The sequence below is a fragment of the Trachemys scripta genome, chromosome 3 (genome assembly GCF_013100865.1).
Source record: "Trachemys scripta elegans isolate TJP31775 chromosome 3, CAS_Tse_1.0, whole genome shotgun sequence".
NCBI lineage: Eukaryota > Metazoa > Chordata > Testudines > Emydidae > Trachemys > Trachemys scripta.
The window spans coordinates 68225315-68237303 of record NC_048300.1 but is presented as its reverse complement, the minus strand read 5'-3'; the positions used below and the strand labels follow the sequence as shown (position 1 = coordinate 68237303).

The 11989-nt window shown below is 39.8% G+C and overlaps 1 protein-coding gene across 3 annotated transcripts; it reads left to right on the top strand.

Annotated features, from left to right (window-relative positions):
* The first annotated feature begins 627 nt into the window (after positions 1-627).
* On the top strand, positions 628-8984 carry ZBTB18 (zinc finger and BTB domain containing 18). 3 transcript variants are annotated; one of them, XM_034765001.1, is made up of 3 exons: positions 628-993; positions 3097-3180; positions 5198-8984. In XM_034765001.1, the coding sequence occupies exons 2-3, from the start codon at positions 3168-3170 to the stop codon at positions 6778-6780; spliced, it is 1596 nt and encodes a 531-aa protein (XP_034620892.1). In that variant the 5' UTR covers positions 628-993; positions 3097-3167; the 3' UTR covers positions 6781-8984. The 3 variants fall into 3 exon arrangements, with proteins under 3 accessions (XP_034620892.1, XP_034620893.1, XP_034620891.1); XM_034765002.1 differs by lacking the exon at positions 3097-3180 and having other exon boundaries at positions 629-993; XM_034765000.1 differs by lacking the exon at positions 628-993 and having other exon boundaries at positions 2589-3180.
* Positions 8985-11989: the final 3005 nt, after the last annotated feature.

Here is an 11989-nt window from a genome sequence, read left to right as displayed (position 1 = left end):
GGATATCTGATGGGCAACTCCCAGGAAGTATGTATTGGTGGCTCTGCACCCCTTCCTCGTTCACACTGCTCTGTTCCACTGTGGGGGAGGCAGGCCCCATCCCTTGCTGCTGATCTGAGGCTCCCATTCAGCGGGGTGCTGGGAGCAGCCATGGTGCACTGGCCTGCTGCAGGCCAGACAGCCACCCTATCCCAGAGGCAGAGGGTTACAGTGGGGCAGATCCATGAGCTGCCCCTGGCCTTGCCCCTCATCTAGGAACCCCCCTCCAGTCCTACACTGTCCTATAGTGCATTACGCCTGGCCCGGCTCCTTCAGCAGTCTCAGCCCCAGACCCAGAGTGAGGCTATGCGGGGGAGAGGGGGGACAGCACTGATAATGAAGCCCGGCCCCCTCCCGGCACGAAGAACTCCGCCCCATCTCTTGCCCCGCCCCTTCCCTGCGCGCCGTGAACCACCCTTCCTTCCGCCTTTGCGCCGAGAGCTCCGCCCTCTTCCTTCTGATTGGTCAGAGGTGAAGGCCTTTCGTCTTCCTTCACTGGGCGACAGTCCTTGTCTGTCAACACCTGTTTGCCTCTCTGATTGGAGGAGGAGGCGGAGTGGGTAGGCTAGCCTGTCAGTCAGTAACGGAGAGGGAGGGGTGGGGAACATCTGGGTGCCGCAGCCCTGGCCCGTCTGTGCCGCCGCCGCCGTGCGTGCGCCCGGCTTCCCCCCCCCATTCCCCGACCCCCCCGCCCGGCTGGCTCCGGGCTCCGCGCTGTCGCTGGTGCCATGGGGAGCCGCTGAGCGTGGGGCCCGCTTCGCTCCGCCGGCTGCCCCGCTCCTCAGCTGCCAGCGGGGGGGAGGGGTGGGGAGCGGAGCGGGCGGCGCAGCCGGGGGGCGGGGAGCCGGGCGGGGGGAGGACAAGAGCCCGAAGCAGCAAGTGAGTGAAGAGGCGCCGGGGCAGCGGCTGCAGGAGGCGGAGGGAGCCCGGGGACTCAGGGCCGCTCCGGAGTGTGTGAGTCCCGCTCTCCTCACCTCCCTTCCCCCCCCACCCCACCCCCGCCGCTGTGAATGGGGCTGGCACCGAGGGGGCGATTTGGGGCGGGCTCAAGTTGAAGAGGAAGAGGGGGCAGCAGGTAGGGGGGGCTAGGGAGTGACATGGGGGCAGGCGATGTAGCGGGGCTGGTCTTGGGGGGCAGGTGGCGCTGGGGGCAGGTGGCGCAGTGGGGCTAAGGGGCGCTGGGGGCCAGGTGGGGCTGGGCTGGGGGGCAGGCGGTGCAGCGAGGAACGAGCCCCTTGTGTGTGGTGGGAGCAGAGTTAGTTGATGTCCCTGGGCTCTGGGGTGTCCGCGCAGCTGTACAGAGGGGGGAGCGCAGCAGCCCCACGCAACAGACTCGCTGCTCAGCGCTTCTGGTTACTTTTGTTTTGTTGCTGCTGCTGTGACCTAGGTCTGTTTTTCCTGCACGTTTGGCTGCTTCCTTCCCTCGGCTCTGAGCGCTGCCGCTGCTTCTGTTTTTTTGTCTCTTTGCTTTGTATGTCCTGTTTTGGCCAGTGCACATTATATATGTACACACAAGGGAGCAGAATGAGTTAGAGGTGCTTTTATCTGCAACCTTTTGCAGCACTTTCTGAGAAGCAGGGGGGAAATACTTTCTATAAATAATAGTGACAGATTCTCCCCTAACCCTTGGTAACTGACTGGTCCTAGAATTGTATAGTAACTGGGGAGGTGCTGTAATTAGTTGGTAGCTGGTGAGGGGAAGATGTGGTGAAGCACTGCTGAGAAGTTGATTTCATGAGCATCTTATCTTGAGTCTGGTTCATGTGATAAAGAAAGTTAGGCTGACGACTTGCTCTGTCCTGTTTGACTTCTTTGATTTTGATGATTGATCACCACATCCCATTTTAGATCTCCACATGGTAATTCATTACCTAAGACCATTGCTTTTTCAGACTGATAGGAGGCCACTGTCTTTCTCCCACTCCCTTGAATGTGTATGTGTGCAGAGATGTATTTGACATTCACAGATGTCAGCACAGTGAACACAGCACAAGTGTGTCCAGCTTAGGTTGCAGAACTGTTTTGTCAGCCTTTCAAAATATCAGAACTGAACTTAAGAGCTTTTTACAACAAATGTATTAGACATATATTTGACAACTTCACAAGAATATTACAAAGTAGACTATAAAAGGTTTTGGAATGGGGCAGAGGGGAGATAGAATATCTTTTCTGACCTGGGAAGTAAGATCACATTTCCAGGTACAAAATGCACAACAGTTCAATTTAAGCTATTTCCTGCATTCCTGACCTTTAATTTTATTTCACTGTTCTGAAATAATATAGTCTTAAGGGTTTCTCAAAGAAAAGTCCAACTTCAGTGTTGCGTGATATTTATGCATCAGAATAATAATGACAGTCCAAGGAAACATACAGAAATGATCTACAGTATAAGCAGTGGCTAAACATGAGTAAAATAATGCTTTAGCAAGGCTGACTGCCTTGGTCATGGCATGTATTTAAATTGTTAGGTTACTATCTCTGCTGCTTACCCCCCCCCCCCCCCCCAAAAAAAAGTTAAAGGTAATGACGTTGAAGTGGTGGACTATAAGTTGAGTTCAGTAGATTTAGTTAAAAATATCATCTTTGTAACTGAACCTCTGGGTTCAATAAAAAACAAATCAGTGTGGATTTCCTGGATAGCCCTGTAGCTTGAGTATGCTGTCAATATATAAAGCAGTCCACCATCTTTAGACAGAAGTGTTGCTATCCCATAAATACAGTAGAGCCCCATATGTTTAGGATTTTCAATTTTTTTTCTGTTAGAAAGTTTGAAAAAAAGAGACTTTGAAGTATTTTGTTTATACTAACAGAAGAGAAAAGTTCTCCTAAGAAAAAGCTGGTGGCAGGAGTGTAGAGGAGTAGCATATGGCATTAAAAGGAGCACAGCTGGAGGTAGCATTTCCATCTGAACATGATGTCAGAGCAGCTGACAGCCTGCCATCCCTCAGCCTTTTATTCTAACACACAGACAGGGAGTTAGTGTGTGCAGATCTGTGTGTGGAGAAGGTATCTCATTCCTCTCTAACATCATCTCCACTTTGCATCTGTCTCTCTTAGTCTGCTTTTTTTCCACCGATCTAACAGACCTGGAGCCAGCAAGACTAAGAGGAAAGGACTTAATCAGGTTTATGTGTACTAAAGGTAGGAGTAGTAATAGATTAGATACAGCATATTTCTGTTTTGATGTGTTTATTTAATTTCAGAAAAATCACATTACTTTTCTAACCAAGTTTAGGGATAATATATGAAATTGAGTATTAAATGGATAAGTGTACTTTCTTCAGTTGAAAAGCTTAGGATGTAGCAGGAGAGTATGTGTTCCTGTGCATGTTATCAGAAGAAACTTTAATTATATATATATAAAATTTAATCATTTTAAAGCATTGAGATAACAAGTTCGCTCATCATTTCTGACCAAAATTGAGAAGATTTTAGTTGCAGACAGTATGAGGGTTCTGGTTTCTATTTTGTATTATTTTTTAAGGGTGATAAAGCAAAAATATGTTTTGGAATGAAATATGAAAAGATATATAAAAATAATGTTTTGTGAATTCTACCATTAAACTTCATGTTTAAAGATCCAGCAGCCTAGAACTACAAAAGCATACAGCTGTACTGTCTGAAAGATAGAAATCAGTTGTGTGTTTCAAAACTTTTGTCCCCAGGAGAATAGCTTGACTGGTTTCCTCTTTTCTTTCTCAGATGCATATTTGAGATCTTTTATTTCAGCATAACAACAATTATTTGAGGGAGTTTTTGTGTTCGCGACTAATTTAGAACTTGTAGATTTGAGCTGCCTGAATTGGCCAGACAGCTGTAATCGCACTCCTCTATTCTTAATCTCTTTATCTGGGCAGCAGCTGCCATATGGCCACAGTCAGCTGGATCAGATGTTTATAAGCTTCCTTCTTCGTCCCTCTCTGTCCTTTCAGCCTCCTAATTTGATCACAGCTACCTTGTGAGCTGCCCTCCAATCTTTATTTTTAGCCCTCTTAAGGATTAGGATTGATGTTGGCTGTGGGGCACTTAAAGTGATTGTATTGTAAATCTTCTTGCTTTATTCCAGCAATGGTATTTTACAGAATATATTTCAGGTTGGGTTGTAAGTTTTAATACATCTTGAATTGTGAGGGATACATATTTTTCAGTAATACATTGCCAATCCCAAAATGCACAATCTGTATTTAAATGGTTTCATAGAACTTTGCTTTTAGTCACAGAAGAGGGGGAATAGATTAGCTTTTTAAAAAAAAATTGAAATTTTACATTCTAGCTGAGTTTTGACTCTTGCACTTCCTTGATTTTCTCCTCAAGGAAGGTGAGTAGGAAAACAATGCCTTTGGAAGAATAGTATCTGGAATAATTGACACACCCATGCTGAAACACTTTCTTTTAGTTTGGTATTGCAAACTGTAGGGAAAAAGCATCTTTTAAAAGCCTTTCTCTACAAAGAAGAAAAGTCTTCTTGTATAATCAACGCTTGTTTTCATTTTAATCTATAGCTTTCTTCAGAAGTTTTACCTGTTAATATAGAATATTTTGCTCTCATATTGCTTGGGGAAAGTTTAAAACCTTAAAAGTATGTAAACATAAGTGTGATAATTTTTTCTTCTTTAAATTTCATAAATCTTTGCTTTTGCTCTGTTTGCGATCCCTTACGTATGTTATACCTGTAGATTTTAAGGTAGTAACATCTGTCTTCACGCAGTAAGCTCTCTTGTTGTTGTTGTTGTTACAATTTGACTTTGTAGAGAAAGTTGCTTAATTCTCAAAATACACTTTATTTTCTTTGCTGTGAAAATCCAACTTTTTAAACCTACAGTATTTTGAGTCTATTTTAAATCTACTGTTTTAAGTAGCTTAAAAAGGATCACTGAACAGACTTAAGGAACAACAATGATACTTTTAAAAATAATTAGTGATTGCTTTACCTAAACTCTGATCATAAGCAGTTGTGGTCTGCTGTAGTCGAGTCATAAAAATAACTTTAGTATGTTTTGTGGGGTGTTTAATCATTTTGTATGTGTATTAGTTGTGGTATAGTTGTCACTTGATTAAAATCCAGGGAATTAAATAATAGTTTCTAGAGTATAATTTGTACATGTAGGTTTGCTATATTTCTACCCATATTTAATTAAAACAATCTTTTTGCTTATAGGTTATGAAGACAATATGGAGTTTCCTGATCATAGTAGACATTTGCTACAGTGTCTGAGTGAGCAGAGACATCAGGGTTTTCTTTGTGATTGCACAGTCCTGGTAGGAGATGCCCAGTTCCGAGCTCACAGAGCAGTACTGGCTTCATGCAGCATGTATTTCCACCTCTTTTACAAGGACCAGCTGGACAAAAGGGACATTGTTCATCTGAACAGCGACATTGTTACAGCCCCAGCTTTCGCTCTCCTGCTTGAATTCATGTATGAAGGGAAACTCCAGTTCAAAGACTTGCCCATTGAAGACGTGCTAGCAGCTGCCAGTTATCTCCACATGTATGACATTGTCAAAGTCTGCAAAAAGAAGCTGAAAGAGAAAGCCACCACAGAGGCAGACAGTACAAAAAAGGAAGAAGATGCCTCAAGTTGTTCGGACAAAGTGGAGAGTCTCTCCGATGGCAGCAGCCACATAGCAGGAGATTTACCCAGTGATGAAGATGAAGGAGAAGATGAAAAATTGAACATCCTGCCTAGCAAAAGGGACTTGGCGGCTGAGCCTGGGAACATGTGGATGAGATTGCCCTCAGACTCAGCAGGCATTCCCCAGACTGGCGGAGAGGCAGAGACACACGCAACAGCAGCTGGAAAAACAGTAGCCAGCCCCTGCAGCTCAACAGAGTCTTTGTCCCAGAGGTCTGTCACCTCCATGAGGGATTCAGCAGATGTTGACTGTGTGCTGGACCTGTCTGTCAAGTCCAGCCTTTCAGGAGTAGAAAATCTGAACAGTTCTTATTTCTCTTCACAGGACATGCTTAGAAACAACCTGGTTCAGGTGAAGGTGGAGAAAGAGACTTCCTGTGATGAAAGTGATGTTGGCACTAATGACTATGACATGGAACATAGCACTGTGAAAGAAAGTGTGAGCACTAATAACAGGGTACATTATGAGCCAGTTCATCTGGCTCCTATGAGGGAAGATTCTGTCTTAAGGGAGCTAGATAGAGAGGACAAAGCAAGCGATGATGAAATGATAACTCCTGAGAATGAGAGAGTCCAAGTGGAAGGAAACATGGACAGCAGTTTGCTCCCTTATGTGTCAAATATACTTAGCCCTGCTGGCCAAATTTTTATGTGTCCTCTCTGCAACAAAGTCTTTCCTAGTCCCCACATTCTGCAGATCCATTTAAGCACGCACTTTCGAGAGCAGGATGGGATCCGCAGCAAGCCTGCTACTGATGTCAATGTCCCGACCTGTTCCTTGTGTGGTAAGACTTTTTCTTGCATGTACACCTTGAAACGTCATGAGAGGACTCATTCAGGTGAAAAGCCCTACACTTGCACCCAGTGTGGGAAGAGCTTCCAGTATTCCCACAACCTGAGCCGCCATGCTGTGGTTCACACCCGGGAGAAGCCACATGCTTGTAAGTGGTGTGAACGCAGGTTCACGCAGTCTGGAGACCTTTACAGACACATTCGGAAGTTTCACTGTGAGTTGGTGAACTCGTTGTCTGTCAAAAGTGAAGCACTGAGCTTACCTACTGTCAGAGACTGGACCTTAGAAGATAGCTCACAAGAACTTTGGAAATAATTTTTTATATATATTAATAATATATATATAAATATCTATATAGTTGTGGTACAGTCTAAAAGCAATCTTGTTTCCTTGATCTGAAAGTTTGGCTATTAGCTTGTTTTTGCACTTTAAGGCAGCATGAACATTTCACTAATTTAGCACTCTGAGAAAATGAACTTTAGAAGTAATATGACAATAAACTACAGAGGATTTTTATTTTGCCCCTCTTTTTGGAATATAAGCCAGTAAATACTTCGCTGTTAAAAGGAAATCTCAAATTGTAAAAAGATTTTACATTTCTTTATTCTCTTCCACCCCTCAAACACTGCATTATTTTAAGACCCAAATGTTTTTCATTATTTTAAAAATATGAATGTAGAAATCCCCTTCAGTTTTATTAGTTCCTTTACATTTCTAAAATTGTATGAGTCCTTTCTAGCTGTTGGAAACCTGAATGCTTTTAGACCCAAATGGAAAATTTCTGAAATGCTGGATTATCTATTTTTAAACAAGCAGTTGACTTAAAACTTATTATGGCAACTTCTGGATTTCTGACAGTTCCCACTGGAAAAAATAATTTTGAAAGTACACTGGGATCACTGGGACTCTGTTCAGTCTGTGAAGGTTTGCTTGGGATGAAAAAGGATATTGCAGCTTCAGCAGTGATGAACTGTGTGTTTAAAAATGTGAATTACTGTTATTGTATACTGTAATTGATTACATGGGCTGGGGGGGGTGTCAAAGAACTTGGCAGGTTGTGTTGATGCTCTTAGTTGAGTTTTGAAAAGTAAATATTAACGCTACAGAAATGCATGAGTTTCAGTATATTTTTGTCTTTGTTTGCATTGTATAACTTTAATGAGGTGAGTTTAAAATTATTTAATTTCCTTAGGAAAAAACACCACTGAAAAAAACTGGTGTTATGAAGAACATAAATGCACTGTTTTTATTTTATATAATTTAAATTTACTTTCCCACTGTCTTTAAGTTGAATAAAACTTAAGCTACAAGTTGATAATTTAGCAACATAAGAAGGAAGATATTAATGTTTACAAACCGGCTTAAAGATTTGCATGTGCTGTGTGCATTTATTAAAAGAAAACCTAATTGCACAAAATCCACGCCAGCTCAAACTTTAGATGCATACATTTACCCAGATGAGCATTTTTAGAATTCCTGCTGCACAAATTAACAATAGGTCATTCTTATTCTTCTCTCCCCCCCCCCCCTTCCCCTTTTTGAAAAGATTCTAGGGACTGAAAAAGCCCCAGGCTGAAAGGACTAGAAAGCTTTGATTTGGGGAAGGGGGGGGGGCGGCAGGGTGGCATAGTGGACTATGTGTATCCAAGCAGCAGAGACTGCAGCCTGATGTGTGGTTTTCATGACCAACACACAGGTCAAAAGCATTTTGCACAGTGTTTGTTTTCCTGTCTTGCACTTACAAATAAGGTCTATGGGAGTAGCATGGAAAACGTTTGCTGTTTTTCCTTCTTTTTCTGCTTTTGTTTAAAATTTGATCGCCTTAACTACTGTAAACATAGCCTATTTTTGTGCTTAAGATACTGAATGGAAAACTCCATTGTGTATTGCTGGACTGTTTTGGAAATATTTGGTCAAATGTGTGTGAAGTTGGCTGTACCCTGTAATGGCATTTAAAACAAAAAAAGCTGTGAAAATGGCCTTGGAGCATTATCTTTAGTTACTTGAATAGTTTCTAGGTTTTAAAAATACATTTTTATTAATTTAGAAAAGACAATCAGTGTCTGAGAAAAATGGACTTTCTCTTGGATTTTTTTTTTTGTGGTCCTCATGAGTGATTGCTTATTTTCTTTTATTAGTTTCACATTCTTCTTTTGTTCTAAAACTTAGACTGACATCTAGCTTTGACAATCATAGTATGTTTTATTTTCCTGAGGGGGGAATAACTTATAATGCTGTTTAGTTTTGTACTATTGGTGTGTTGGTGAATTTTTAAACTGTGTGCTAACTGCAATAAATTATATGAACTGAGAAATCAATTGCCTTGTCTTTTTTTTCCCCCACTTTTAAATTATAACTATGGAGTATTTTTTATATTGTGTAACTTTATTACTTTTGTACAGACTTCTATTGCTAACTGTGTATGGAATATGTTTTCGGTATGCTTTTGAGCACTCTGTTGCTAACATGCATATATATTTACCTCTCACTTAACATTTAAAAAATTAAATGCTTGTGATTTGAAAGCATTCATCTGTGTGTAGCGCTCTATCATTCTGTAGCGGGGAAAAATATATTTTCTTCAGAGACCTGTGTAGAAACATCCTATTAACTTCCTAGGGATCGCTAATGTTTCCTTACACTGCAAATCTCTAACAAAACAGAAGTGAATGTTATTCTTATGTTTTAAATTTACCCTAAATAGATCTGTCAGACTTGTTCTTTAGTATTCAAGTTTCTAATAGAAAATTAGAGGAGAAAGGAAAAACTTAATTTGAAGCACTGCTTGACTATAAACTGGCATCCTAGGCAATAGAATTATTAGGCATTTAAAATGTCCTGTATTCCAAAATATTGGCTGTACTCCAATCTACTCTGGGTTACTAAAAGAAAATAGTAATCATCCCTCATCTGTCTGGTCTGTCTGTAAATTTCACTTACTGTACAAACCAGGTTATTTTACAAATGCCTGGGATCCCTCTGTCCCTGAACTATTGATTCTTGTAACAGGGTAGTCCTGAAGTGCGTTTCCAAATCTGTCCTATCCTGCTCTGAATAGAACTATGACTGTAAAGTCTAGTGGGAATGTGAGGGTAGAACTGTGGAGTCTGGAACAGGAAAAGGTGAGAATTTGAGAAAAATCTTGTGAAGTAAAAGAAAAGATTCATTAGCACCATCATTTAAACAGGTTTAGCTTCCATATAGACTTGACTAAGTGAGTTTCATCACCTAATATACAGAAATATTTTGTAGATAAATACCTGAACCGTGCAAATTTCTGCATCCAGAGTAACTTATACTGCGCTGTAAGGATCTTTCCACAATCATTTTCATTAAATCTCTTACTAAAGTCTCAAGAGCATTATTGTTCTTTGTGGTCTATGTATTAATAAAGTGAAGTATTTCAAGCTAATTCCTCATGAATTCTTAATGTTAAATTTAGAAATGTAAACAGCTGTTAAATATATACAAAGCCTGCTTAGCAGCAAATTCTTACTACGGTCATAACTTCCAAATTATATAATCTTAATACTTGGTTAAATAATATAAGAGAGTGGTGAAAGGGAAGGTTAATATTACAGCTATTAGGTTTGAAATCCACATAACTGATTAGCATTAGATGTGGTTTAGGATAGGCTTGCCATATGTTCCCAAGGGCCACGGGATTTTAAGAGCAGAGGATTCACAAATCCAGCAATACTTCGTTTAGAGTCTTTGAAAGGGAATTCTTGACCAATACAGTAACTTTAATCATAACTTCACCCCTAAAGATAAAAGCACTTGGTAAGAACATGCTTCATCGTTTTGGCTTGTAGTTAGTTGGTGTGTGTAAATATACCACGCGTGCTTAATCATAGCCACTGAATTGCTACTTCTTGAAAAGAGGATGCAAGTACACTTGTATCTTTCATCTCTCCATAGATTTAAAGAAGTGACATCTGAATACGTTGTAACTATTTTTTTACATGGTCTCTAAATTTTAAGCTTGAGAGAATCTATTCTAGATAGCTTTGGAAGTGTTGCTTGCAGAAATCAAAACACTTGTGCACTCATCTGCCTATTATGGTCTAATACTGGTTGATAAACTGGAATTTCTGTCTCTGTGTCTATTATGGTAGTCTTATGGGTTCAATAGTCTTTTCTGACCAATGATGGTCATTGGTATTGAAGAGGGAATGCCTCTGTGATCTAAAACCACACCGGGTTTGCCTCTGTGATCTAAAACCACACCACACATAATTGCATTTTTAAACTAGTCCCCCTGATGGTGAATTAGCTCTTAATTTGACAGTATTAAAACTCTATTGAAAGCTTATGGCTTCAATTATTATAATGCTAATGTAGCTTAATATGATATATTTGATAAAATAATTTTTAAATATTTACTTGAGAATGTATATTACTCTTATAGGCCTTCTGTTAGCACAAAATTATTTTCACCTGAAACATGTAAATTTAAGATTGAAATGGCTCAGAATTTAAAACAAAATATAACTTGTCTTTCAGCAAAGGAATCTGCATTATTTACCCCATTCTATAAAGGGGCACGGAGAACATCTAATTGATGTTTCACAGTCCTGCTGAACACTGATGTAAGACCATGCATATTTTCAAAATCTAAATTAACCTTTTATTTGTAACATAAAATAATTTTTTTTAGCAGCTTGTCATTTTTTCCAGCAGTTGCACTTGTTAACCTGTTTGGGGAGCATGTTGAGGTTTTCTTCTCTTCATAAACTATCCTACCTGTTTTACCTGTAAGGCTGATTGATAACGTGACCTATTAGAAATACTTGGGTTCAGATAACATTTTTTTAAAAATTAAAATGAATCCCTTCTATGATAATCATTCAAGCATTCTAACTTTTTAAATGGACTCATCAAACCTAACTTTAAAAATAGTATTTCTTTGGTTAGTGCAGAAACCTACCCACAACGCTTTCTGAAAGCTACCTATACTCTGGTATGTCACTGAATTTTTTACAGTGTTAATGTATAGTGTTGGACGCATTTGAATTATATAGTAGAGGATTTGATTTTTAAAAATTGCATTTAAGCTCTGCAAATATTGAGAGAATATAAACTATAATTTTTTAAACCATTGTAAGTATGCTTCAAGCCTGTAAATGGTCTAAAAATATTGTGTAATAGTTTTAAACTGTTTGCATGCTTGAGGTGTGTACAATCTTACATTATTTTTACAGGTTTGAAGTGAATTTATTACATGATTGATGGAAAATTGTTATAAAAATTTCTAGTGTAGATGTACTCTTCAAACTTGGGGGCACTGCTAACTTTTGTGGTTTCATTTTTAGATTTTTTAATTCCAAACCAGTGTTCATAATTTTTCTTATTGCAAATATTTAGTGTGGTGTAGTTTATGCCAGAGAATAAATCTATAAATTATGCCAAGTACTTACATATATGGTAGCTTTGACTTTTTTTTTTTAAAGCAGCAAACACTAATGAATTTTTCTTTTTTAAAGAAGAGAAACCAAAAAAACTAACATTTTAGACTTCCTAA